Here is a 26239-nt window from a genome sequence, read left to right on the forward strand (position 1 = left end):
GCAAGTGGCTTAACCTCTCTGGGCTTAGTAGATGCTGTGTGAGTACTGGCTGATGATGAAGATAATGATATAATGATGTTAGGAGTCTACCAAATCACCCATCTAAGACACCTCTTATTAAGGGCAAGCATGGAGGAAGGGATCAGGTCTGAGGGCCCAGAAAGAGAAAACCCACCATCACCACACACCTTGACCCCTAATTAGCCTGGTTTGTGGATCCAGAGGGGTAGGCTCCACTACCGGCTTGATGGACAAAACAACTTGTGACCGTTTCCTCATTTCTTTTTGTCCTTGTCTCTGCTTCATCTCTCTCCTTCTATCTCCGTGTCTCTCATCTTTCTCTCTGCCCATCTGTTCATCCTCTCCCTGTCACGCCGTGTTGGTCTCCTTTCCTTTGAGGCCCCCAACCCTTTCTTCGAAGGGAGCAGGCTCCCTGTGTCTCCTCCCCCGCTCCTGGCTAGGGTGATACCGCGCATGCGCCACCAGCGTTCCTTTCCACCCCCATCCTCTGTCGGCGTCTAGAGCCTCGTCCCCTTCTCTCTGTCTCCCTCTCCTTCCCCATCACGTCTTCCGACACCCCGTTATTCCTACGGTCTCCCCGTCTCGTCTTCAGTCCCCGCCGCACAAGGTAAGATACGAAGAGGGAAGGGCCGCGGAGAAGGGGAGGGGCGAAGCATCCTGCATCCTGAGATAAACAAACCCAGGGAGGGGGCGGCGGAGACTAAGGAGTCTGACGCGGGAGAAGAATGGGGGGCTGGGCCTGGGGGAGATGGTAGACGCTGGGCCCACATACCCGGGCCCTCCGGATGGGAAACGGGAGTCCCATCCCTTATGGTTACCTAAAATCCAGACCTGGGGGGCGGGGGCCACCCTGGGCCTTAGGAGCTTCCAGGGGTTTGGAACCTGGAGCCTAGGGGGTTCCCTCCCTTGCCAATCTCTCTCTCCAGGATTGGTCTGCTCTCGCCCCCGGGGGACCATGACTAAGACAGATCCTGCCCCAATGGCCCCACCACCCCGGGGGGAGGAAGAAGAAGAGGAGGAGGACGACGAGCCTATCCCTGGGGTCCCCAGCCCCACCCAGGAGCGCCGGCAGAAACCTGTGGTGCACCCCTCTGCACCTGCCCCACTCCCCAAAGACTACGGTAATCACCCTCCCCACCCTAGAAAATGGCCTGGAGTCTTTAATGGCCAAGGAGGGTGGGCTGAGCTCTGCTGGTGGTGATGCTGGGAGCATTTTGGGGTATTTGGGGGTTGTCCTGAGAAGACTGGGCTGCTGAGCCATTGGGCCTCCCTGCATTCACCCCTTAGAGCATGGAATTAGAATAATCCTAATCTTTGATTCATGACACATCATTCAATCACTTAGTCATTCAACAAACATTTGTTAAAAATCTGCTTTGGACCTGCTGTATTCTAGGAGTTGAGGCACAGCACTAACAGAGCAAAACAGACCCAGTCTTTGCCCTGACAGAACTCACAGTCCTCATTAACAACCACAGAAATAAGTATAAAAATATAATACAATGTAAATATATAGTTACAAGACATGAGGAGATTGTGTTTACCAAGAGCAGGATGTTGCAAGAGCTTTTTAAGATATGGCTTCCCTGAGGAGGTAACACTTGAAGGAGACTAGAGGGTTAACCAAGGAAAGGGTTGGGAAAAGGGATCCCAGGAGTGGGAACCACTGGAGCAAAGCCCTGAGGTAGGAGGGTGTGGAACTGAGAGGGTGCCCTCTTGGAGAAACTGAAAGTGTCTAATCATTTACCAAGCAATATTTATTGAGTGCTCCTCTGTGAAGCCTTATGCTGGGTGTTGGAGATTTAATAGTGAGTAATCCAGGCATGATTCCTGCTCATGGAAAATAAACCAGATACATTCATATTGGGGTCAGTGCTATGAAAAAACAATAAAAGATAGAGATGACTGGGGACAGCTACTTGAAACAGAGCAGTCAGGTCAGGTCTTTCTGAGGAGGTAGGATTTTTTTTTTTTATCATCACAGTCGACTTTTTCTTCTTTTTTTGTGAAAAATAACATATATACCAAAAAAAAAAAAAAAACAAAAACATTTCAGAGCACATCGCAACAATTAGCTGTAGAATAGCTTTCAGGGTTTGGTATGGGTTACAGTTCTGCGGAGGTGGCATTTAAGTGGAGCCCCAGAGCATGAGTAGGAATTAGCCATGGCAGAGCTGGAGAAAGAGTTCCATGCAGAGAGCAGTAAGTACAAAGGCCCTGAGGCAGAACTGTTATTGAAACAGAAAGAAGATCATGGCGCTGAAATTAGGAAGCCTATCGGAGCTGAGCTGAGAGGTGGGCAAGGGCCAGATCTGGAAGGGCTGTCATGGCTACAGTGAGGACTCTGGATATTTTCTGTGATGAGAGAGAGAGGAATAGGAGGGCAAGATTTAACAACAGAGGAGTGGCAGGTCTGATTTATATTTTTCAGAGTCTCTCTGGCTACTAGGTAGAGAAGGATGGAGTTTAACCAAAGTTGAATGTAGGAGGGAAGTTTTAGAAGATACTGATTGGAAATCCACAGCAACTGTGAATTCAGAAACCAGACACCAGGTTTAGAGATGGGGCACCCACCAGGATGGGACAGAAAGGACAGCACCTGAGGGCATGTCATCCATAGAGGTGGGTCAGAGAGGCTACAAGTTGACTTCAATCTGATATAAAGATAAGAAACATCTGGGGGATTAGGGGGTGGGACTCCACCCCAGGAAATTGGAAAATCTCCTTTGGAAATGCAGCTGGATGTGGCTAGGGGGCAGAATCCCTAGCTCAAAGCCCCTAAGGAATTCTGCTAGGAGAAAAAGGAGGATTTGTTCACAGAATGTGAGGGAATCTGGTATGTGGTCTAGGACAGAGCAAGGGCTAGGGTGGACTCCATGAGGGACTTCGGTATTTGTTTATTAAAGGTGTGCATTAATTCAGCAGAGATTAACTGAGCACCTAAGTGTGCCAGTTAACTGTCATAGACATCAGGGATAAGGGTGAACAAGGCCATGCAAAAACATGGTATTTGTGTGCTAATGAAGGAGACAAGTGAGAAAAAAAGAGAAAGGAAAAAACAAAACAAAACAAAGAGAAAGGGGAAGCAGGAGGGACAAAGAAAGGGAGGAGTAAACAAATTTAAGTAGAGATATGTGCTATAATTTTAAAAATAAAATAGGATAGTAGATGGAGAAGGACAGGGGTCCTGATTTAGACAGGATGGTCACATTTGAGCAAAGACCTGTAAAGCTTTATGAAGATCTGGAGAAGACTGTTCTAGGTGGGAAAAATGGAAAGCACAAAGGCTTGGAGGGAGGAATTTTCGTGGCACTTTGGAGGAACAGAAAGAGACTGATGTGGCTGGACGGGAGTGAGGGGGCGGGGGAGGGCAGAGGAGTGACGGGCAGATTGTGCAGGGCAGGGTGAGGACTTTAGACTGCAGTTTGAGTGTGTTGGGAGCTGTGGGGTGGGAGTAGGGGGCATTTCGGAGCCAGGGAGTGCTATGACGTGACTCAGGTTTTAAAAGGAACGCATGGACTAATTCCTGGAGACACGTTTTATGTGACACTTCCCTGGGCTCTGTGTGGTCAGGTTATTCATTTGCTCATTTATTCAACGTGCACACATCCCTACCATCTGCCAGGCTGGGGTGTTGACATTGCCCCAGAGAGGGATGCCCATCGCAGTTCCCACTCCTCCAGTCTAAAGGAGGGAGATTTAAGTTCCTCTGGGCGCCACACTGGTTGACCACAGATTGGATCCTGCTCATGGATGCATTGTATGTGGACTGCACAGTATTTGAAGAATTAGGAGATTTTTCTTAAAAAAAAAGGATTTCTGGCTTTTTTTTTTTACACTGGAGACTTATCCACACTACCCAGAGGCTGCCAGGGGAACAGTGGGCATTTCAAGGCATTGGGCTTGCTACTATGTGGAAAAGGCCAATTGGAAATCCTTCAATTTTTAAGAAACATGGGCATCCAAATTTTTATGTGAAACCTGATTTTGAAACCTCATGCTGACCACACAGAAAATGCCTATGTGTTGATGGTGGCCCACACTCTGCCAGTTTGAGACTCTGCATTAGGAGGTCTTAAAGGCAAGGACCTGGGTTTCCCTTGCCTCAAGATAGAAGGAGGGGTCAGCTTGCCTAGGGTGACCTTGAACCTCTCGCCACCCCAGCCTTCACCTTCTTCGACCCCAATGACCCTGCGTGCCAGGAGATTCTGTTTGACCCCCAGACCACCATTCCTGAGCTGTTTGCCATTGTGCGCCAGTGGGTGCCCCAAGTCCAGCACAAGATTGACGTCATCGGCAATGAGGCAAGATCACTGGGGAGGGCAGGAAGGGAGGGCAAGGGGTACCCACGTGTTTGGGTAACCTTCCTTGGTCCATTGGTGTTCCCAGATTCTGCGTAGAGGCTGCCACGTGAATGATCGTGATGGACTGACCGACATGACCCTGCTGCATTATGCATGCAAGGCTGGGGCCCACGGAGTCGGTGAGGGCCTCAGGTCCCCAAACCATGAACCCCAAGCCCCAGGCCCCCAGACTCAACACCCTTAAAACCATCCAGAATCCAGTCCCTAAGACTCCCATCCTGAACGTGGGACCTGAGATCCCAAAGTGCAGCCTCCGTCCCCATGCCCTGGGTCCACGTCCTGGAGAAAGGGGCCCAAGCTGACCCGGACTGTCGCACAGGGGACCCCGCGGCGGCCGTGCGTCTGTCACAGCAGCTGCTGGCTCTGGGCGCCGACGTGACCCTGCGAAGCCGCTGGACCAACATGAACGCGCTTCACTACGCGGCCTATTTTGACGTGCCTGACCTCGTGCGTGTGCTCCTCAAGGGCGCTAGGCCTCGAGGTGAGGGGGCGGGACCCAGGGGAGGGACAGGGCTGGAAGGAGAAGGAGGGCGCCCAAGGGAGTGAGGACCAGATAAGGGGGGCGGGAACCTAGGTGACAAAAACAGAGACTTGGGGAGGAAGGCCAGGGATGTGGAGTGAAGAAAGCGGAGGCCCGGGTTAAGGAGGCGGGGACACCGAGTGACTGGGCAGAGCTGAGGCCTGGGAGGCAAGAGGGGACGGGGATCCGAGAAGAGGGAGAGGGAGGCTGGAGTCAGGAGGCGTGGGAAATGGGGATCTGGGGTCCACAGCCTTAGGGAAGGGCAGCAACTGGTCGGGAGGGGGTGGCTGACACGCAAAGGGTGGGGCTCCAGGCTGTGGGCGGGGCTTTGCGGCAGAGGTGGGGTGGACCCCGGGACCACAGGGATAAGAGGTGACCCAAGAAGGCTGGGAGGTAGGGGGTCAGGGGGGGCTCACCAGAACCCTCTTCTCACCCACCTCCCAGTGGTGAACTCCACATGCAGTGACTTCAACCACGGTTCAGCGCTGCATATCGCGGCCTCCAACCTGTGCCTGGGTGCCGCCAAATGTTTGCTGGAGCATGGTGCCAACCCAGCGCTGCGGGTACTGCCACCCTGGCCCCCATTATCTCCCTCCTCTCCCCCCTTCCTGCCAGCAGGCCTCTGCAGAGAACCAGAGGGCCCAGGACCACCAGCATTTCTTAAGGATCCCAGAATATTACAAAAATCACCAATATATTCAACAAATGATTTAAAGCTGAAACTTAACTTGGCACTCATGTGCCAGGTGAAGTCTTATGAGCCCTATTTTACAATGGGGATGGTGAGGCAGAGAGATTAAGGGACTTTCCCAGCATCTCCCAGTAAGGAATATCTTTCAATTCTGGCTGACCTGCGTGGCTGTGTGTAGACAGCATTTAGAGATCACGAGGAAAGTAGAGTTGAGGCCCTCTGTGAAGAACAGGGTTGGGCTCTCTATAACCTCTCAATATGATCTTTGACTCCTGACCCCTCCAGATCCCATCCCAAACCTATCATTCAGTAGTATCCTAGGCACAGATATCTTGTGGGGACATGGTCTGATCCTCCAAGGCCCTGCCTCTCCTCATTCCCCATTAGCCCAGAGTTTGACCCCGACCCTGACCATTTTCAGTGCTTAAGCCCACATGGCCCCATTCCAGGCTTTGGGTCTCTGGGGGATGACTACCCTCATTACCTATTGGCTCCACCCCTATTCTCATCCTCAATTCCTTTACACACATCCCGAGCCCAGGGTCTCAGGGACAGACTTCCCTGGAGCTGTGGTCTGTGCCTTAATGCCTCACCCTTCTTATTCTTGTGTTGGCCCATGGTGTGACCTAGGCATTTCCCCGCTATATCACAAACACAGGGTCTCAGGGTGTGTGACTCCCCTGAGGACGCAGCCTGTGCCACTGAGTCCCCACTCCCTCTTTTCTTCTTGGCCCCCAGAATCGAAAGGGACAGGTGCCAGCTGAGGTGGTCCCGGACCCCATGGATATGTCCCTGGACAAGGCAGAGGCAGCGCTGGTGGCCAAGGAGCTGCGGACACTGTTGGAGGAGGCTGTGCCATTATCTTGTGCCCTCCCCAAGGTTACCCTGCCCAACTATGACAATGTTCCAGGCAATCTCATGCTCAGTGCACTGGGCCTGCGCCTGGGAGACCGTGTGCTACTCGATGGCCAAAAGGTCAGGGACTTGGGGTGGAGCAGGGGAGGGACAAGACTCAGCCCCATCAACCCTCAGAGCTGGGTCCCTGGGCAAAGTACAGACTCTTCCCTTTGCCTGCCTCCCCCATCTCACACTCCCCTTTATTTCATAGAACAGTTGTTCTCTGAGTGCCTCCTCTGTGGCCTCTGCTGAGCTCTTGGTCCAGGGTGGGAGATAGACCTATCATCACTTGACAGTGACAGCCCCGAGTGGCCATGGCTGTGATGGGGGAAGCAAACAGTGAACAGAGCTGCTCCGTGTACCTGTGGGTCTTCCTGAGTCTGATGATCCCCTGTCAGGCCTCCCCTCCCCTTCTAGAGTAGTCAGGACTTTGGCTGGGAAAGTACAGGCAATAGTGATCAGGCTGTGATGGGAATGTACCCAACTTGAAGATGAAGAGGAGTGGCCCAGGGAAAGGAAAAGAGAAAGGGGTCACAGGTAGGGAAAACAGGTGTAAAGGCCAGGAGGTCAGAGAGAATCTTATTCATCCAGGCATTCCAACTTCCATTCATGTATGGTGTTCCTCAGACTCTGTCTTCAGGGGTGAAGGGCCATGTCAGCCCCATCCCTGCTCTCAGGGAGCTTCACTTATTAAAGAAAGACAGTAAAGTAAACCCTTGTTTAAGATCATTTCTGACAGCACAAGGACTGTGAAAGCCATTAAATGGCTGGATTTGGTAAATCGTCCCTGACTGAGGGCAGGAGTGGTTTTAGTTGGGATGGTCCAGGAAGGCTAGGTGATGTCTAAGGTGGAGATGGGAAGGAACTCACTTTGCAAAGTTATGGGGACAGAGGAAATGGCAGGTACAAAGGCCCAGAGGTGGGAAGGGGTAGTGTGATTAGGGGGGAGTTATCCAGGCTTCTGGCTACTGGGAGGAATTTGGATTTTGTTTCTTGCATAGTTCACCATAAAAGCCACATTTTTGTTGCCTAGTTTAGGGAACAGTTTTGCACATCAGCCTCATCCAGAAAGCTTTCAGTATATGATCTGATCAAATCCAGATGACAATTCTGAAAGAGCTTTGAGTTGACTCTCCCCATTTCACAGCCCAAAAGACTGTAAGAGGCTCTGAGAGTGAAACTTTTTTTTTTGAAGATAAGTAATAACAACCACTGCCCCTTAGAGAAGGAGGATAGCATAGTGGTGGAGCTCAGACCCAGAGATTTGCTCAAGCAAATTGCAGGTTTGCCACTTTTCAGCTGTGGTATCTGTGGCCAGTTATTCCATGCTTTGGGGTCAGTTTCCTGACCTATAAAATGGGAATAATAATAATGCCCTCCTCATGGGTTTGTGGATGGTTTAAATGAATTCAAATGCATAAAGTTCTCAGAACAGGGCTTGGTACATACTAAGCGTTCTCTGGGAGCCAGGCACTGTTTTAATCCCCACAGCAACCCTTCAAGGTAGGCACTATTAATCTATTTTACAGACAAGGAACTGAGGTTTAGAGAGGTGAAGGAGCCTCACCCATTGTTGCATGATGGTGATAACCACACTCATTGGGGACTCACTGCAGTTAGACAGTTTTATATATATATTAGAAATGTTTCAGCCATACAACCACCCCATGAGGTAGGTTCTGTTATTATCCCCATTTTACAGAGGACACCGAGGCCCAGGAAGTCCCCTGACCAAAGTTACAGCATAATAATAGCCAACACTTACTTATCCCATACTCAGCACCGGCCCTGTTCTGGGGACTTTATCTCTAACAGCCATGCCCACTGGAACTTTCTGTGACGATGGAAATGTTCCCTTTCTATGCCATCCAATAAAGTAGCCCCAAGTCACATAGCTATTGAGCACTTGAAATAAGGCTAGTGGGAGGGGGGAAATGAATTTTTAACTTAATTTTAGTTAATTTAAATTTGTCCTGTGAGGCTAGTGGCTACTCACTGCATTGTGCTGGGTGGCTCTATACAGTCCTGTAAGGTAAGGGCTATTCTTGTCCCCATTTTGCAGATGAGGAAATTGAAGCATAGAGAGGTTAAATCATATAACTATAAATGGTAACGTCTGAGCTGAGATTCGAATCCAGGGCTCACCCATCATGCTGCCTGTGTGCCTGTGGTCTTCTAGGCCTCCCAAGGTCCCCTAAGCCATATCTTCCCCTGTCTCCCCAGACGGGCACACTGCGGTTTTGTGGGACCACCGAGTTCGCCAGTGGTCAGTGGGTGGGCGTGGAGCTGGACGAACCCGAGGGCAAGAACGATGGCAGTGTTGGGGGTGTCCGGTACTTCATCTGCCCCCCCAAGCAGGGTCAGTTCCACTTGGGGCCTCAGTGGGGTGAGGGGGGGTGAGGGGTGTCCTCTCAGCAGTTGGAATGCTGCTGATCAAGGTAATAGGGGTTGGGGAATGATGGCAGGGCAAAGGCTTGGACAATTCCCAGCCCAGGCTTTGTCCCCCAGGTCTTTTTGCCTCTGTGTCCAAGATCTCCAAGGCAGTGGACGCACCTCCCTCGTCTGTCACCTCCACACCTCGGACTCCCCGGATGGACTTCTCCCGAGTCACCGGCAAAGGCCGCAGGGAGCACAAAGGTCAGGGGGGGATCCTTAGGATTGGGGAGAGCCAGGCTTGGGGACATTCTATGGGTACCTCAACTTCTGTGACTCCTCAGGACCACACTGCTGTTTCAGAGGATGATTTCTAAGTTCCTGACTTCTATGATTCAGATTATCCTTTGGGCCAGTACTGGCCAGTTCTTGGAAGGACTGGTGGATTTCTGGCCTTCTGTAACTTAGTTTCCCCTCAGATCCAGAGGCTTCCTCCCAGTTCTAGGGAAGAATCTGTGGGTTTCCTGGATTTTATGACTTGATTTACTGTCAACCCGAATCCTCCTTCCCCCTTCTTCATTTTAAAAAATAGTTTCTGGGTTCCTGACTTCTGTAATTCAGTTTCTCCACTGACCCCAAACTTCTCAGTTCAGAGAAAGGATTTTGGGTTTCTCTAGGTTCTGTAATCAGTTTCCCCTTCATGCCTAAAGGTGCCTCCTAGTTTTGGAGATGGAGTTCTCTGGTGTCTGGGTTCCATTTTCCTTCAAGCCCAAAGCCACCCTAGTTCTAGAGAAGGCTCTGGAGTATTCCTGATTGGAGTCAGGGTAAAGTTCTTATGTTGGGTTTTCCGGGTGGCATGGAGCCCCCAGGGCTGGCTCCCACCCCTTGCACCCTCCACCACCAGGCAAGAAGAAGTCTCCATCATCCCCATCTCTGGGCAGCCTCCAGCAGCGTGAGGGGGTCAAGGCTGAGGTCGGAGACCAGGTCCTCGTCGCGGGCCAGAAGCAGGGAGTTGTGCGCTTCTACGGAAAGACAGATTTTGCCCCAGGTGAGAGCGGGGCACCGGGCTGGGGGCAAGCAGGGCCACGAAGCATCTTGACATTTGCCTGCGGCAGGTTACTGGTATGGCATCGAGCTAGACCAGCCCACGGGCAAGCATGATGGCTCCGTCTTCGGTGTGCGGTACTTCACCTGCCCCCCACGGCATGGGGTCTTTGCGCCAGCATCCCGCATTCAGAGGTGAGCCCAGACTCCAACCCCCAATCCAAGGCACTACCCAGGGCCCTGTGGCCCCCTCAGATGGTAAATATCCTCTTGGACCAGCAGGGCAGTGTGGATACACTACACCCCAGCTCTGTCCATGGGGCTCAGCTCTCAGTCAGACTCTGGCCACTTGTGGATCTGATTCTTTCATCTCCCCCTGTCTCCCCAGGATTGGTGGATCAACTGACCCCCCTGGGGACAGCATCGGAGCCAAAAAAGTGCATCAAGTGACAAGTGAGTTGGGGGCTGGAATGTGGGGAGAAGTGTAGGTCTGGGGGTGGGAGGAAGGGGTCATGGGTTCTCAGGTATATGCTGTTGACAGTCCCCAGTATTTCACTGGGGACACAGGTCCAGGAAAATGAGACAAGGTCCAAAAGGGGATAGGTGCTTGGGGCCTGGGAATGCTAATGACGAGACTCTAGACAGGCACTGGGGGCATGGGAAGGTAATGGGAGACATGAGGTTATTATTGACAAGAGCTCCAGATGCTATTGGTATTGGGAATGTGGGGCCTAGGGAATGTGGGTACTGGGAACATTGGTGGGTATTAATGACAGGGAGTCTGGGTGGACAGCTGGAAAATGGCTGCTATTAATGAAAAGGGGTCTAGGGGGGTACTGGGGATATGGGTTAATAACAAGGGTGGACAGGTGTCAATGGGTGTGGGATTGCATGGCTCCCGGGGGTGTGGGGTCTCAATGGTTGTTAATGACAAGGATCCAGTTGGGTGTTAAAAAACCAGAGTCTGCAAGGGGCTTGGGAGCAGAGTCTGAGTGGGTTTGGGTTGTTTGGGAGGATCCTTGTGTTTGAGCCAGTGGAGTACCTCAGGTCCAAGGGGCAGTGCGGGGCCCCATGTATCATCCCTTCACCTGAGACCTTGCACCCCCCTCCCACTCCAGTGACGCAGCCCAAACGCACCTTCACTACGGTCCGTACCCCAAAGGACATCACATCAGAGAATTCCATTTCCAGGTGCGTGGTCAACCCATACCCCTCTCCTGTGGGACGTTCAGGGAGAGGCATCCACAAGGCCACTGACACTGGGGTCTGACACCCAGGAGAGAGGCTGGGGTTGGAAATGGAGGTTAAGAAAACATACTCAGAAACAGTCTTTAGGGAGTGAGGCCCCACACTGACTTCCAGTGACTTCAACTTTTAAGGGGCAATAGAGGAAGCAGAACCTTACCCCACCTCTTCCCCGAGGCTGAGAAAACCCAACCAGGGAGGTAAAGGTAGAATCCAGAATGGTCAACCCAAATACCCAGTGAAGAGCCAGAGGGTAATGGATCCAGATTATTTTGCACCCTGCATCAAGGTGTGACCTGGTTCTCCTCCTTTCTAGGTTGCTCTTCTGCTGCTGGTTTCCTTGGATGCTGAGAGCGGAGATGCAGTCTTAGAGGCCCTGGATACTTGATGGAGACATACAACCCTCTCTAGCATCTCCTGAGACATGGAGCCCACAAGTCACCCTGAGATAGAGATCCCTCGTAACACATCCAGAATAGAGACCCCATTAGCCAATCCTCAATCACTGAGGCCCCATTAACAGATTCTCCCATGTTAACCCCCAAATACAAACCCCATGTCACCCAGAAAGAGATTCCCTGAGTATAGCACCTTCAGGCTAGTCCCCATCCCCAACCTCTCAGAGCGGACCCCCCAATTAACAGATTTCCCTGTCAACCCCAAATGACAGTGATCCTCTACACATAATGCTTCTCCACAGAGCATTTCTGAGTCACTCCCATCACTGGATCCGAAACCCATTAACAAAGACTGCCCCCAAGTTCCTTTGAAATAAACACAGATCACACCTCCAGGGTAAAAACTTTCATGTCACTATACCCCATTTAACCTCAGCCCCCTTGAGATGTCGTGACCCCATGGTCACTCTGAAATCCTCACACTTCAGTACCCTAATCACAGACCCCCTCCATTAACAAAGGCCCCTCAAGAAAAGACCCATCTTAACCAGCCCACTTTCATCCCAATTTACAGACACCAAAACAGTCCTGGAAGTGTTAATTGCAGGACCCCCCCAAGTCTTCCTACCCTCTGCACACTCAAGAAACCCCCAGTGCCTTGTATAAAGCCCACCCCACACGGCCCACAGCCTCTGTGTTGGCCAGGCTCCCAGAAAATTCTCTATTTTTTAAGTAATGACTTCCCCCTTTGGGGGACCCCAAAATTTGGAGGCCCCATTCTGAGACTCTGGGGACCCCAAACCCCAGAGTACATAGATCCCAAACTCTCCTGTGCCCCCGAGTCCTACAGCCTCTAGAAGACCCCAATGCCCTGACTCTCAGGGACACCAAATCACAGAATCCCCAAGTTCCCAGAGAATCCCAAATTTAAACAATCTATTCCCAAGCCCCCAGGAAACACCAATCATGGAGGTCCTTGTGCCTGGGATGGAAGACACCACAATCTGGGGATATGTATCCTGGGCTCCCAGGGCAACTCAAGCCCTATTTACAGGCCTCAGGAGACCCCAAACAGAGGAATTCCCGTCCCTGGAAACTAGAGGACCCTATGCCCTGAGTCCATGGATCCTGACAGCCAAATTTCAAGAGCGCTAGCCCCATGGAAACCCCAAATCCTAAAGCCTCCATCTCCAATACAGTAAGGGCCTCAAGGCCCTGAGGGGATCCCCAAATCCTGGAGTCCCCATTTCAGTCTACGAACTGGACACAGGTCCAAGACATCAGATCTGAGTCACTAGCCCCAAAGGACCCCAAAACACCTAGGTCGTACCAACAGCCCATGGGAGGACCTGGGGCCCTGACTATCAAGGACAGCTCACAACTGCCCCTTCACTGCATGTTCCCAAACTTAGCATGACCCCTGTCCCCTTCAATAAAGATGTTTCTATGGCCTCTCTGTGTCGGGTCAGTGTTTGAAGAGTTAAGGCCCTGCCTCTGTACTCTTGCTGAGGAAGGATGGGAGATGAAGTCCTTCTTTAAATCGCACCTCCCGGGGGCGTGGCCACGGGAAGGCCTAGCCTGCGGAAAGTCCTTCTAAATGCCTCTCTTGCACCCGCTGAGGCCAACCGCCGCGGCTATCCTTCCCATCCAGGCCCCTCAGCAGCGTGAACGGCCTCGCTTCTGTAGCTCTCTTTGACTGGTGCGGGACGGTGCTCTGGCTCCGATGGTCCCCCAATAGTTTAGAGGGAGGCGCAGCCTATCCCTGAACAAGGCTGAAGGGGCGGACGAATTCTGAGAACGCCGATTTGGTAGAAGGCGGGCCCGTAAGGCCTTCGCGTATTCCCATTGGTCTGAGTCGTCTTGCGTCAGGAACGTAGGGCGGAAGTGGCTGGGAAGGGGGTGGAAGTGTTGAATTTGGAAATTGGAGGGGACAGTTGTGGACGGTCAGTGTTGGGGGTGGCCGGGGACTGAGATGGGGATCCGATCGGGGATCTGGGGAAGCTCAGAGTGGGCGTCTGAGGAGGCTCAGAGTGTGGGGCCCTAGAAGACTTAAGAGTGGGGGACGCAAGAGGTTTAGGGAGGAAAGGGTTTGAGAGAGGTCAGTCGCAGGGCTGGAGGTCCAAGGGTGCTTGGGTGAGGGGTCGCTCGGAGCAGAGACGTCTGAGAGGGTCCAGACTGGGGGGGATCCGAGGAAGCTAAGGATGGATGTATGGGGGGGGGGCACTTTCTGAGGGTCGATGCTTGGGGCTTTTGAGAGTCTCCCTGTAGGGAGCCAGAGGATGTTCTGAGTGTGTGGTTCGATGGGCTCTTGGTAGACAGTTTGGGGAGTATTTGGGGTTTCACTGTGCCCGGGCAGGAAACCTGGGAGCTCATTCAGTGTGTTGCTGAGGCCTCAGGTTTTAAAGACCATATTAATTTCATAAGAGGGCCGAGAGGAGGCAGAAGGCACAGGGCAGAAGGCTGGATCATGACCTGAGGGTGGAAGCTTGGTGACTTCAGAGTGTCTTCCCCTCCCCACCAGACAGGGTGCGAGGAGTTGTTGAAGATGGAGGAGCAGGATGCCAAGATCACAGCCCTGGAACCATTCAGGGTGGAGCAGGTTGATGGGACCCGGGGTGCAGTGGGTGAGAGTGGGGACTAGAGGATAGCAGAAAATGGGGACAGGCAGGCTGACTTCCGGTTCGTGGGCTGGGACTGCTCCCTCCCTCTAAATTCATCCTTACCCTCAGGGTCCCACCCACCCCCCAGCCCCCTTGCCACCCCCATCCCCTACCCCCACCCCACCCCCCGCCAATAGGCACTAAGTCCAGGCCTTGGCCTGTCTGAAGACATCCTGAACCCCATCCCAGAGGAAAGGGCTACTCAGTGATGATAGGGTCCCAATGTGAGTTGAAGGGCCACACTTTCAGGGGTGTCTCTTCATCCTAGGCACCACCTGTAATCTACTATGTCCCAGACTTCATCTCCAAGGAAGAGGAGGAGTATTTGCTTCGACAGGTGACCCTGACATCCTCCTGGTCTGTTTTTCCCAGATCCTTCCCCACCCCCAGCCCCTATGTGAGAGTCCTCAGCACTGCAGTGTAGACTCCGGCAGGAAGAAGGGTGCCACACAGCCATCCCCGCCTTCCTTGTTCTTCTCTCAGGACCGCTGGCACCTATTACAAAGAACTTTTTCCAAGGAACTTACGGAAAACTAAACTGATTCTTAGAAAGGAGGTGATATTATGGAGTTCAACCCCCCCCCCCCCCCCAATGAGGATATTATTAAGATCAGATTTCTTGTGCTGGAATAACCCAGTGCAACCCCAGAGTTCAGGAAAAAGGATGTTAAAGGGCTTATACTCCCTGTGCTGAGATAGTCTGTTACTGCTATCTTAGAGAAAAGGGATTTCTAAACCTAAGCTGAAATGGCCCAGTTCAGAATCTTGAGATTTGTGGAATAAAGGATTTTTAGTCTTTAGATTTCTGTACTGAGATAGCCCAGGAATCAGAGTGTTATAGAGTAAATTCTTCCCAGTGTTGATACAGTTCAGCATAGACTCAGACAAGGTTATCAAGCACAGATTATCTGTGCCAAGATAGCCCAGTCTATACTCTTAAGGTTTGTGGAAAGAAGAATTTACTAAGCTCAGCTAGCCCTTTGCAGGCTAACCTCTGATCCTTAGGAATGAGTTTATAGAGCACGGAGTCGCTCAGTCTAGCTTGAGTTCCAGGAACAAGTTGTCTACAGAACACAGACTCTTTTGCTGAGATATCCTATTCCAGACCCTTGGTTTCTTGGGAATGGAGAATTTGCATATCTCAGAATAGCAGGGAATTAGGAGATAATTGGCTGTAAACTTCTTGTGCTGAAATAGCCCATTCTCGATTTTCAGAATACTCTTTGCTGTGCTGACGTAGCTCCATTTATGGGCTCCCTCCTCCTGGCCATAGGAACCAGCAAATTTCAGGCTGTGCTGAGATAGCCCAGGAATCAGGAAATTACAGAACGTAGACTATTTATTAGGCTGAAAGAGCCCAGTACAGCCCCTGAGCTCTAAGTAGATTCAGACTATGACTGTGCAGCCCTAGTATCTTTCCTTAATTCCAGTTGACACAGGTAGGCTTTGGGGCCAGAGGTTCCCCCAGGGGAGAAGGTAAACCACAAAAATCCTGGGAACACCTGTCTTAGAGAGTGACTACAGACACTGAGAGATATGCCCCCATTTCCAGCCCATGTAAAGGCTCCTATGTTGGTCTGAGTGGGAGAATCAAGATCAGGTGATCCTGAAAAAGGAGTGATATGCTTCCCTACTTCCCAGGTCTTTAATGCCCCAAAGCCAAAGTGGACCCAACTCTCTGGGAGGAAGTTACAGAACTGGGGTAAGTGGCCTTGGCTGGGGACATGGGTGATTCTGGGATGTGGGCTGGGGCAGGGGACTGAGGTTGAATGGTTCTAAGACATTGGGGGTCCTGAGAGCTCAAGGAGTTCCAGGGGGCCAGGAGGATTCTGAAAGGTCAGTGTCAGACCTGAGAGGTTGGAGATTTCTGGATAAGTTGAGGGTATCTCAAAGAGTCCAGAGGTCTGGAGAAACCAGGAAACCTTTGAGGGGTTGGGTAGTGATCTCCAAAGGGTCAGGGATCCCCGAGGAAGTCAGGGTGCTGTCAATCACTGGAATACCCTAACGGGGGGCTCCAGGTACCAGGCTCCTTGGTTAGGTGCCCTCAGGACCCCATTGCCCTCCCCAGGTGGGCTCCCCCACCCCCGGGGGATGATCCCTGAGCGGCTGCCTCTGTGGCTTCAGCGCTACGTGGACAAAGTGTCTGACCTCAGCCTTTTTGGAGGTCTCCCAGCCAACCATGTCCTGGTGAACCAGTATCTGCCTGGGGAGGGCATCATGGTAACCACATACCCTCACCCCCAGTCCCCACGGTGACTGCTTCCTCCCAGACCTCTGACCCACCACAGGGCAGGGCATCATGTTTACAAACCACCCTCTTCACTCATCAAGCTACCACACACCCCAACCAGATATTCATCTCCCTATCCCGAGCTTGGGAGTCCTGCTTTAATCCCAGAGGGTGATGGCGGTGGAGGGTGGGTGGGGGGAACCTTGCCCTGCCCAGTCCTGGTACCCACTCCCCAGCCCCATGAAGATGGTCCACTGTACTACCCGACTGTCAGCACCATCAGCCTGGGCTCTCACACCATGTTGGATCTCTACGAGCCGCGGCAGCCAGAGGATGATGACACTTCAGAGCAGGTGGGTCCTAAGATGCTGCCCCAACCCAACCACTCTGCCATGCCACATCCTCCAAGATGCCTGATCCCACTCTCCCAGACACTCTCCCCTCCCTCATCTTGGGTGTACCCATATCATTCCAGACATACAACTTATCTGCTTGCAGGGTGCCCTGGACACCACAGAATCCACAGATGGCCCAGTACCCCCACCTGATGAGGGAAATTTCCCTGATCCCACACACTCACAGAGGGCTCCAGTATCCCAAGGTTCACACAAACCCCATGTAGGACTCCCCAGTACTCTGATAAACACTGATGTCCTTAGAAAACCTCATGCCATTCACTCATAGGGTGCCCCAGACATTGTCCTAGACACCCTGACTCTGCCCACTGCACAAGGCATCCCAACACTGACATTCTTGCCACTACTCCAATAATATGATCTGCATCATCCCCAGATCTTACTTGGCCCCTCGACACATGACTTGCTGCTCTGAGGCCTTCCCCTGCCCCCAAGATATCCTGGCTCCCCTTTGTAGGGGTTGTCCATGACAGTAGCATCCTGACTTCTTTTTCTAGGTATTTTCTGGGTACCAGCCCTGTATTTCTGACACCCCATTTTCACAGAAACTCCCCTGGACACACTGACCTGGTCTGCTCCTTGGAGCTTCCCCTGTTAACCCTATATGCTCCATGATTCTCTGACCCCTTCCTCCTGTACCAGCAGTCCTCAAACCTCCTGCTGTCCACAGATACACCCTTGCTGGCTCACCTGTTCCTCACTCTGTCCTCTCCCAGTCCTGGCTTCAGCCTTCCCTTGTCAGCCCCTATTCCACCCAGTTTCTTGGGGGCTGCAGCTCCCTTGATCCCAGTCCCAGCTTTTTGGAGATCACAGCTGTAGCATCCCCCACCCTCAACCCCCCAACCCGCGGACCCTTGGATGGCCCCATCTGCAGCTTAATTCCTTCCTCTTCCCAAGAGACTGCTGATTTTTCACGCCCCACCATTCCGGGTAGCCCTTCCCAGACCCAGGGACCACAAAGCTGGAATCCCTGGGAGCTCCCTGGAAACACACTTGCCCCTCTGTCTTTGCCCCTGGGGCTGCCTGACCCTGGTTTCCTGAGCTGGGAAAGCTCCTCACCTCTCTCCGGCACTCCACCCCACTTCCGACCTCTGGAGACCTGCTGACCCACCAACCCGTCCCGCAGCCCCGACCACCCCCCAGGCCTGCTACCTCGCTACTGCTCGAACCGCGCAGCCTGTTGGTGCTCCGTGGCACCGCCTACACCCACCTCCTCCACGGCATCACAGCGGCCCACATAGACGCACTGGACGCCGCCTCCCTGCCGCCCAATGCAGCCTCCTGCCCATCTGCGTGGCCCGGAGCCCGGCTGGCCCGCGGCACTCGGGTCTCACTGACCATCCGCCGTGTGCCCCGAGTGCTGCGCGCGGGTCTCAAGCTCGGCAAGTAACTGCCGGGCTCCTAACCCCGGGGGCAGCCACCACCCTGTGGCCTTGGTGCCCTTAGCAGAGGCGGCTCCGGTCCCCACCTTGCCCAACTTCTTTATTTTCCCAGTAATTTCATGGGAACCACAGGAAAAGATCCCATGCTAAATAAACCAAAAGTATCCTTCTTTGGTTTTAAGGTTTTTTTGGGGTGAGGACAGCTGCTGGGATTCCTGAGGGAACTGCATCTGGGGCCATAAATGGATGGGGTGAAGGGCCTGCTGATGCAGATATGTGGGTCACTAAGTTAGTGGGGAGGCAGAATCCAGGTTCCTGGGAAGGGGACGGTTATATCTGGAACCTTTGGGATGGGCTGAGTTGGGTTTGGGAAGTCCATGCTCTGGTCTTGCTGGGAAGGAAAGAGTTAAGTGGTGCTGGTGTCACCTGAGTTGGGCGTTGAATTACCTGGCCCCAGGTTTCTCTTGGGAGGAGGCGGAGCCTACACCTGGGCCTCCCTGACTGCCCCAGGCCTGGGTAAGTCCTGCTAAGGAGGTCTGGGGTACACCTCTGGATAGAGAAAGGGCTCTTACTGAGTATCCTCATCTTACTCTCTGTCTTCAGGCTCCCAGCTATGGCCCTGTCTGTACCTCTGGGCCTTAAACTCCCCTCAGAGCCCCTCAGCCACCCTCCTGGAGCCCCTAGGGAACGAGACACTGATGGATGCACCATCTGCTCTGCTGGAGAGGAGAGAATCAGGTGGGGGTTGGGCCTTTTGAAACTTGGGTCCCAAGAGGGTGAGAATTCCTGTGGCTGCAACCTCCTGGGGATTTGGGCAAGGTAGATGGGAATGGGGACAAGATGGGGTAGATAGTGGGGGCACTGAGGTTCACCCAGGGGCCTTTCAATACCCTTATTACCTCACAGGCCTGAGCAGGCCAAGAAACTGAGCCAGGACTCTTTGGACAGTTTCCAGCACTTCCAGGATGGATTGAGGGGCTCTGAGTCTGCTATTGCCCCCCACAGATCACCAGAGCCATCTTCTCATGAGGACCCAGCTGGGGGAAAACACCCTGAGGTGAGCTGAGGTGACCCAGGCTGCTTCATACCCTAGTGCCAGCCCCACTTCTCTCTGGCCTCCATACTAGGAATGAGGCAATGATTCTATGATTCTAGAAAGATGCCAGGGATCTGTGGGGACAGAGACACTCTGGGCAGGTGGGGGTGTGCGAGGTCAGGGAAATGATTCTTTACCAACTGGTATAGAAATGTTGCAGTATTTTACTGCCCAGGAGAGAAGTACTTCGACATTGACCCTGGCACCTAGTCCTATCACACCCTCCCTGTCCAAACTCCCAGCCCAGCATAGCCACATTTCCAGGAGTCTTGAGAACCTGGAAACTTTGAACTTGAAGTCTTCATTAGGAAGGACCTGAGTGGGAACCTCTCAGCCCTGGTGTGGACCCACAAGTGGACACTGCTGCAGAGAAAGCATCCAGAAGGCAGGAGCCTGCAGAAATGGGGTGACAGAGAGGGGAAAACATCTGTCAGTCCACTGGTCCTGATTTGGCTCCCTGCTTTCCCCAGTACCCCATCTCTGTCTGGGAGGAATTGGAGGCTGAGTGGGACAGCCTACACTTCTGCCTGTTGGGGCTTGGCCTCCGGCTACAGGACCTGGAGCGAGGCCTGGGACCCTGGGCATCAGCCCAGAGCAGGATGGTCCAGCTACAGGTGGGTGGGCAGGAGGCCAAGACGGGGGAGTGGTGGCAACAGGAATGGGTGTCAGCTTCCCAGGGTAGGAGATGGGATGTTATTCCATCATGTTCCAGGTCTTTGGGTAGGAAATAGGGTGGAGTATTACCCCAGATCCTGGGTTTCCAGGGCCTGGTGTGTGTGTGGGGGTGTGATGTCCATGTGTCCTCAGGCTCTACAGGCAGACCTTTGTGGGGCAGCTGAGCGTGCAGATGCTTTGCTGGCATTCGGTGAAGGGCTATCACAGAGGAGTGAGCCTCAGGCCCAAGCATCCCTGGAGAAGGTCCTGAGGACCCTTGGAGCCCACCGAAACAGCATCTTCTGGCACCTGTGGTGGATACAGGCCCAGCTGGTCAGCTATAGCCTGGTATGCCCCATTCTGGTGGCCCCCAGCCCAGGCCCCAATCCCTCAACCCCAGTGACCTCTATTTTCTGACCCAGGTGCTTGAGGAGGCCAACATGCTGGACCAGGACTTGGAGAATGAGGAGGATGTGGACAAGCCAGGACGTGGTGGGATCTGGGGACCCTGGGCACCTGGTGGTGGTCTCCCCATCTCTTCAGAGCTGGAGTGGGACCCGGCAGGGGATGTGGGGGGCCTTGGGCCCTTGAGCGGAAAGTCATGCTGGACACCAGGGGCTCCCTGTGAGCTGTGCGGCCACAGGGGCTCCCAGGGCAGGGGACAGAGCCTTGAGGTGAGGGCAGGTGGCACTCACCCACCAGCTACCCACAGGGCACCTCTCCATGCCCCTAGCAGGGTCCTTCCTTTTCATGGAGGTCTGGCTGCCTGGGGCTTTCTCTCTATCTCTGTCCCTTAGTGTCTTTTTCTGTCTTGGTGCTTCAATTTTTCCCTCACTCTGTCCACCTGTCTTTCTTTGTCCCTGTGTCTTCCTCTATCTCACTCTGTTTCTCTCTCTCCCATCTCTCTCTGTCTCCATCCTCGACTTCATTTTCTCTTATCTCCTTCTTGCTTACCCACTAGCCTGACTCTTCTCTAAACATTCCAAATTCACTGTCATCTCAAAGCCCCCAGATGCATGCCCGACTCACCCCCTCACTCCACATGCTCAAATGTCACCTCTCTGGAGGGGCCTGCTCTAACCATCAAACATCATCACTCTTTTTCCTCTTATTTTCCTAATGGCACAACATCTGAGCATTATACGTTTATTTATTAATTTGCAGTCTCTCTCCCACTAGAATGAATATAAGCTCTGTGGAGGCTGGGACTTTGCCTGTTTAAATCCCCCTGTGTTTCAAGCTACTAAGACGTGCCTGACATGCCATCGACACTCATTAAATATTTGTTGAGTGAATGAATAAATAATGTCTCTCCCCACTTGGTTTCTCTGGGCTCTGTCTCTCTGTCTTTCCCCTGAGTTCTCTCTCTCTTCCCCAGAATCTTATCACTATGTCAACTCCCCCTATCCTAGCTCCTCCCCAACTTTGTGTCTCTGCTGCTGGCTCTCCAATGACCCCACACCTCTCTCTCCCCACAGAATGTGATTGTGTCAGGCCTTGGCCACCGGAGATACTTAGCAAGACACCGAAGATGTTCCCTGCTCAGGAAGCCTCAGGTAAGCTGGTCCTCAGCCAGGTGTCACTCAGGAATCTTGAGGGCAGGTGACAGAAACCCAGCCCAACTGAATAAACAAAAAAGGGGATGCTATTTTCTCATGTTACTGAAAAATTCAGGCATTGCTGAATTCAAGACTTCAAATGCTGGCAGGGCTTAGTCCCTCCCTTTCTTGGCTCTACTTCCCCAAAGTGGCTTCCATCTCAGCAAAAATGACTGCACCAGCAGCTACATGCTCACTTCCCACCTACCCCTAGGGATGGAAAATGCAACAGCCAAAGTCCCAGGGTTAATCCCTATTTGCCCAGCGGTTCCTTGAACCAATCATAGTGGCCTAGTGGATGGCATGCTCTGATTGGCCAGATCTGGGTCAGATGCCCAATCATAGGAGGGGGGAGGTGTGGGATCAGCCATACCTGAACCCAAAGGACTGTAGAAAGGCATGACCCTACCCCCAGCAACTGAGCCACTGTTATCAAGAAAAAGTGGATTGGCTGTAGTGCCGGCACAAACAACAGACATATTCCAAACCTACATGGAGTGCTAGGGATAGAAAAGGTGCCAGGCAAGTCGGAGATATAAGTCCAGTCCTATAAGTCTATAGTAAGGGAAAGTCTCTGCTAAGCATCACTTCTACCCATCCTGCTGCTGGTTGCTGTCTACCTTTAGGACAAGAAGAGACAAGCATTTCCCAAGCCCCAGGATGTGACGCTAGAGGTGGATCCTGGGTGAGATGCCTGGGCCTGGGGGTGTGGGGGACAGGGCTCATGAGGCAGCCCACCTGTATAGCTAAAACTGCATTTCCCTTTGCAGAACCTCCACTCCTGCATCCCGGCGACCCCAGACTTTCCTCCTTCTCTTCCTTCTCCTCTTCCTTCTCTTGGTGGGTGCCATGTTGCTCCTACCCATGTCAGGGGGCCTGTGCTACTCTCATGCCCAACTGGCTAGGACCCCCTACCTGGTGCTCAGCTATGTCAACGGTGCCCCCCCAACCTGAGTCCACAGCCAAGACACGTGTAAAAAATGATGATGGTCAAAGGATTTACGAGGATATTGGATGCTTGAAAACCCAGAATCTAGGATGAGGCCCTGATGTGTATGAACTGTCCCACTCCCTCAGCACATACACTCCTGCCTGAATCCACAAACCTTTTTGCCTTGACCATATAACACAGAACCTGTGAATCAACCCATCTTGGTTTGGGTTCCCCCAGACCCTGAGACAGAGATTCAAGTACAAGTAGTTTATTTGAGAGATGATCCTAGGAAGATTGGTAGGGGCCTGGGAAAGTGAGACAGGGAAGGGAGAGAGCCAAAATTGGGTGAGTTGATGAACTGGTTGCTAGTCTGGGTCCTGGGGGAGATTGTGTGGAACAAACTCGAAGTTATTCCACCCGAGGGGCAAGGAAGCTGCCATCCCTCATTGGCTGAGGACTGTTCCTAAAGATACTAACTTCCCGGGGCTTCTGGCCTGTCTCACCTATGAAGATTCTCAGGCAAAGCACAGGTGCTTATCATAGGAAGCCAGAGGCATGTACAGGAAGGGTGCGGGAGTTATGAACAAGGTGCCAGAGGCATCTCCTATAGCCCGTCCCCCACATACATACAGATGCTGTGTTCAAACTTTCCACATGATGAACTTCCGGGCTGGGCCACCACTAGCCCAGGACCTGGAATCTGCTTTCCTCAGATCTTAGCGACGATTGCAGGCTGAATTGCCAGGACTTGTTCCTGGAGTTTGGTCCCTGGCTCAATCCGTTCCTCAGAGCTTAAGGTATCAAGAAGTGGGAAGAGAATCAGACTCTAGAACAGAGGTAGAAGCCCTATGTTGGACTCCTGAATATGCACTTAACACAGATTCCCTCGCCTTTAATTATGTGCCTCCACTAAACAGAATATGAAACTGAGGCTTGGAAAAGGGAAATCACTGGCAGCACAAGTGACTGAAGTCCACCCCCCACATACCTAAACAGAAATGGGAATTTATTTTTGTGGGCCATTGAAAAGTTCAAGATTTCCAGCATGGCTAAATCCAGGGGATCAAATGATGTCTCCATCTCTCAGTTCTTTCCTGTGTTTTGGCTTCAGTCTTACCCTAGTGGTGGCTGGAGTGTCCCTCAAAACCTCCAGGCATACATCCCACCAATTTGGCCATCAACAGAGGTTGCTCTCCCTTACAGTCCTAACCAGCCCCAGGACTGTCTCACTTGGCTTGGCTCACATGCTCCACCTTTGCCAGGAGCTGCCAGTCCTGCCTTAACCTCATGGGCCGAAAATGTGGGAAGTGGAGATCTCCAGAGAAAATCTGGGGGCTGTCACCAGAAGGGGGAAAGAGATACTGAGAGGGAAGAAGGAAGCAGAAGTCAGTATAAAAACCTGGGTCTGTTTTACTTCAAATGCTAGGCCATGTCTCTACCCCTAATTAAGGGGTTGTGGTCTCACTGGGATCACCAGCCAAGAGGGCAGGCAGAGTCTTGGCAGTACTGACCCAACAGACCTAGTAATGGAGCAAATTAAGTGTCATTCATTCATTCCTCTAACACATACTGACTGGGGACCTGCTATGTGCCAGGGCCTGGTCAAGGAGCAGGGAGATGGCAGTGAACGAGACAAACTAAAATCCTTTTTCCCTGTAGGGCTGACATTTTAGTGGGGGAAGAGACAAAGTTAAGACAAATGAGTAAAATATCTAGTTAGTCAGGTGATGATGCGTGTTAAGGGGAAAATAAAGTGGGCTTTAAAAGAACGGTTGAAGAAGCCATGGGAGACAATTATGTCATTATAGTTATGCCTTAATAGAAAATTATTGTGAGGAAACAAGTCACTTGGACTTCAGGAGTAGTGCTGTCCAATAGAAATGTAATGCAGGCTGCAAATGTAATTTTAAGTTTTCTAGTAGTCTCATCTAAAAAGAACAGGTGATTAGAAGGTGCAAGGGTAGTTCAATGGTAGAATTCTCACCTGCCATGCGGGAGACCCAGGTTCAATTCCCAGCCTATGCACTTCCCACAAAACAAACAAAAACAAACAAACAATATAAAAACATTCAACAAATGGTGTTGAAATAATGGGATACCCACATGAAAAAATAATGAAATGTGACCCCACCACAGAGCATAAAAAAGAACAACAGGTGATTAATTATTTTTTTAGATATCACTTCAATATATAATCAATATAGAAATAATGAGATCTTTTACCATCTTTATTTCTGATCAGACTTTTCAAATCTGGTGGTATGCATTTCACATTTATAGCACATCTCAATTTAACAAAATTCTCCAGTTAAAATGAAATGTAGTCCTCCCTGAAGTTGTGTTAATGGAAAAAAAAACATTCTATAGTAGTTCCATTTTTAAATTTAAATTAAATAAAATTACAATTTAGTCTCTTGGTCCCACTAAGCATGTTTCCAATGCCCAAGCCACATGTAGCTCCTGGCTGCTATACTGGACAACATGGATCTGGGCAGCAGGAACAGCAAGGGCAAAAGCCCTGAGGTAGGATTGTGCCTGGCACATGGGAAGGCCAATATGGCTAGACTGTGTGTATTAAGAGGGAAAGTAGGAGAAGATAAGGAGAGGAAGGGAATGGGGCCCAGATAAGTGGGGCTTCATGGGACACTGCCGGCTTCTAGTCTGAGTGAAATGGGCACCTTTGGAGGTTTTTGTTTAACTTTCATTCCAGTAACTTTTGAACTTACACAACAGAAGAAGGAGGAAGAGCATTACAAGCCCATGTGGACTCCACCAACTCCAACAACCACTGTTAACCCAGGGCCAACCCACCCACTACCCTCCCTAGGTTACTTTGAAGTCAATTCTAGACATCATATAATTTTACCCATAAGCAATTCATGGAACATCCCCCAAAGATCAGGATCTCTGTTTTAAAGTCTAACCATAGTAGTTATATCACTGTTAAAAATCCTGGTCATCCATACCCAGGATGTTGCAGTTTGAGGGAGGGTACTGAGCAGGTGTATGGGAACTTGCGGGCGTGACTAGCAGCTTTAGTTGGATGTGATGAGTCTCCCAGAGCTCTTGAAGGCCCCCACTGGGCCACATCATGCATTCTGGTCACTGGCTTGACTCCTCAGGACATTAATTTGTGACACAAGACAAAAACATATTCTAACAACTTGTGATTTTCAATAGGGTAGAGATTAGCATCTGCAGGGAAACCAGATGTTATGTTTACAAAGGCAAAAAAACCAAGTTTAATCTGGGCAAAATCTGTGAATAAGAAGGTATGCATAGAGTTTTATAAAGCCTCAGAAAATACCTGGCTTTCCTCAGATCTTGTATAAAACTGTCCCCTGTGTGAACACCTCTAGTACCTAAAGATAATGATGAGCTGTGAGACCCTTACACAACCATTGACTTTTGGTTTTGATTTTTATTTTTTTGTTTTGTTTTCAAATTCCTGAAGTTTTAAACATAGCACAACAAATTTCTGTATACCTTTTACCCAAGATACTAATATTTTACCCCACTTGCTTCATCCTTCACACTCTAATGTATTTACCTAAATGTATATATTTTGGAATCATTTGAGAGTAAGTTATAGACATGATGCCTCTTTGCTCCTAAATACTTCTGAATGTGTTTCTTAAGAACAAAGGCCTTCTCTCCCTCCTTTTTAAAATGGGGCTTCCTTTTGATATTTTAAAAAATATTTTTATTGAGGAATA

The 26239-nt window shown here is 51.4% G+C and overlaps 3 protein-coding genes across 13 annotated transcripts; all 3 read left to right on the forward strand.

The window, feature by feature from the left end:
• The first annotated feature begins 471 nt into the window (after positions 1 to 471).
• CLIP3 (CAP-Gly domain containing linker protein 3) lies at positions 472 to 13005 on the forward strand. The gene is made up of 14 exons (XM_077132050.1): positions 472 to 628; positions 948 to 1142; positions 4186 to 4325; positions 4411 to 4504; positions 4705 to 4866; positions 5350 to 5468; positions 6335 to 6571; positions 8717 to 8852; positions 9002 to 9130; positions 9771 to 9914; positions 9982 to 10105; positions 10299 to 10363; positions 11029 to 11101; positions 11472 to 13005. The coding sequence occupies exons 2-14, from the start codon at positions 977 to 979 to the stop codon at positions 11524 to 11526; spliced, it is 1644 nt and encodes a 547-aa protein (XP_076988165.1). The 5' UTR covers positions 472 to 628; positions 948 to 976; the 3' UTR covers positions 11527 to 13005.
• A 416-nt stretch (positions 13006 to 13421) lies between these two features.
• ALKBH6 (alkB homolog 6) lies at positions 13422 to 18410 on the forward strand. 8 transcript variants are annotated; one of them, XM_077132055.1, is made up of 7 exons: positions 13422 to 13496; positions 14075 to 14152; positions 14482 to 14550; positions 15855 to 15915; positions 16282 to 16433; positions 16680 to 16796; positions 17986 to 18410. In XM_077132055.1, exons 2-7 carry the CDS (start codon positions 14099 to 14101, stop codon positions 18247 to 18249), a joined length of 717 nt encoding a protein of 238 aa, XP_076988170.1. In that variant the 5' UTR covers positions 13422 to 13496; positions 14075 to 14098; the 3' UTR covers positions 18250 to 18410. The 8 variants fall into 8 exon arrangements, with proteins under 8 accessions (XP_076988170.1, XP_076988171.1, XP_076988175.1 ...); XM_077132056.1 differs by having other exon boundaries at positions 14079 to 14152; XM_077132060.1 differs by having other exon boundaries at positions 16660 to 16796; positions 17986 to 18219.
• Positions 18411 to 18520: 110 nt separating this feature from the next.
• On the forward strand, positions 18521 to 22587 carry SYNE4 (spectrin repeat containing nuclear envelope family member 4). Of its 4 annotated transcripts, none has more exons than XM_077132051.1 (9): positions 18521 to 18757; positions 18845 to 18979; positions 19148 to 19298; positions 19808 to 19951; positions 20145 to 20339; positions 20414 to 20665; positions 21470 to 21547; positions 22216 to 22274; positions 22360 to 22587. In XM_077132051.1, exons 2-9 carry the CDS (start codon positions 18855 to 18857, stop codon positions 22541 to 22543), a joined length of 1188 nt encoding a protein of 395 aa, XP_076988166.1. In that variant the 5' UTR covers positions 18521 to 18757; positions 18845 to 18854; the 3' UTR covers positions 22544 to 22587. The 4 variants fall into 4 exon arrangements, with proteins under 4 accessions (XP_076988166.1, XP_076988167.1, XP_076988169.1 ...); XM_077132052.1 differs by having other exon boundaries at positions 20145 to 20324; XM_077132054.1 differs by having other exon boundaries at positions 22336 to 22450.
• The last annotated feature ends 3652 nt before the right edge of the window (positions 22588 to 26239 follow it).

Source organism: Tamandua tetradactyla, chromosome 16, assembly GCF_023851605.1.
Source record: "Tamandua tetradactyla isolate mTamTet1 chromosome 16, mTamTet1.pri, whole genome shotgun sequence".
In the NCBI taxonomy this organism is placed as follows: Eukaryota; Metazoa; Chordata; class Mammalia; order Pilosa; family Myrmecophagidae; genus Tamandua; species Tamandua tetradactyla.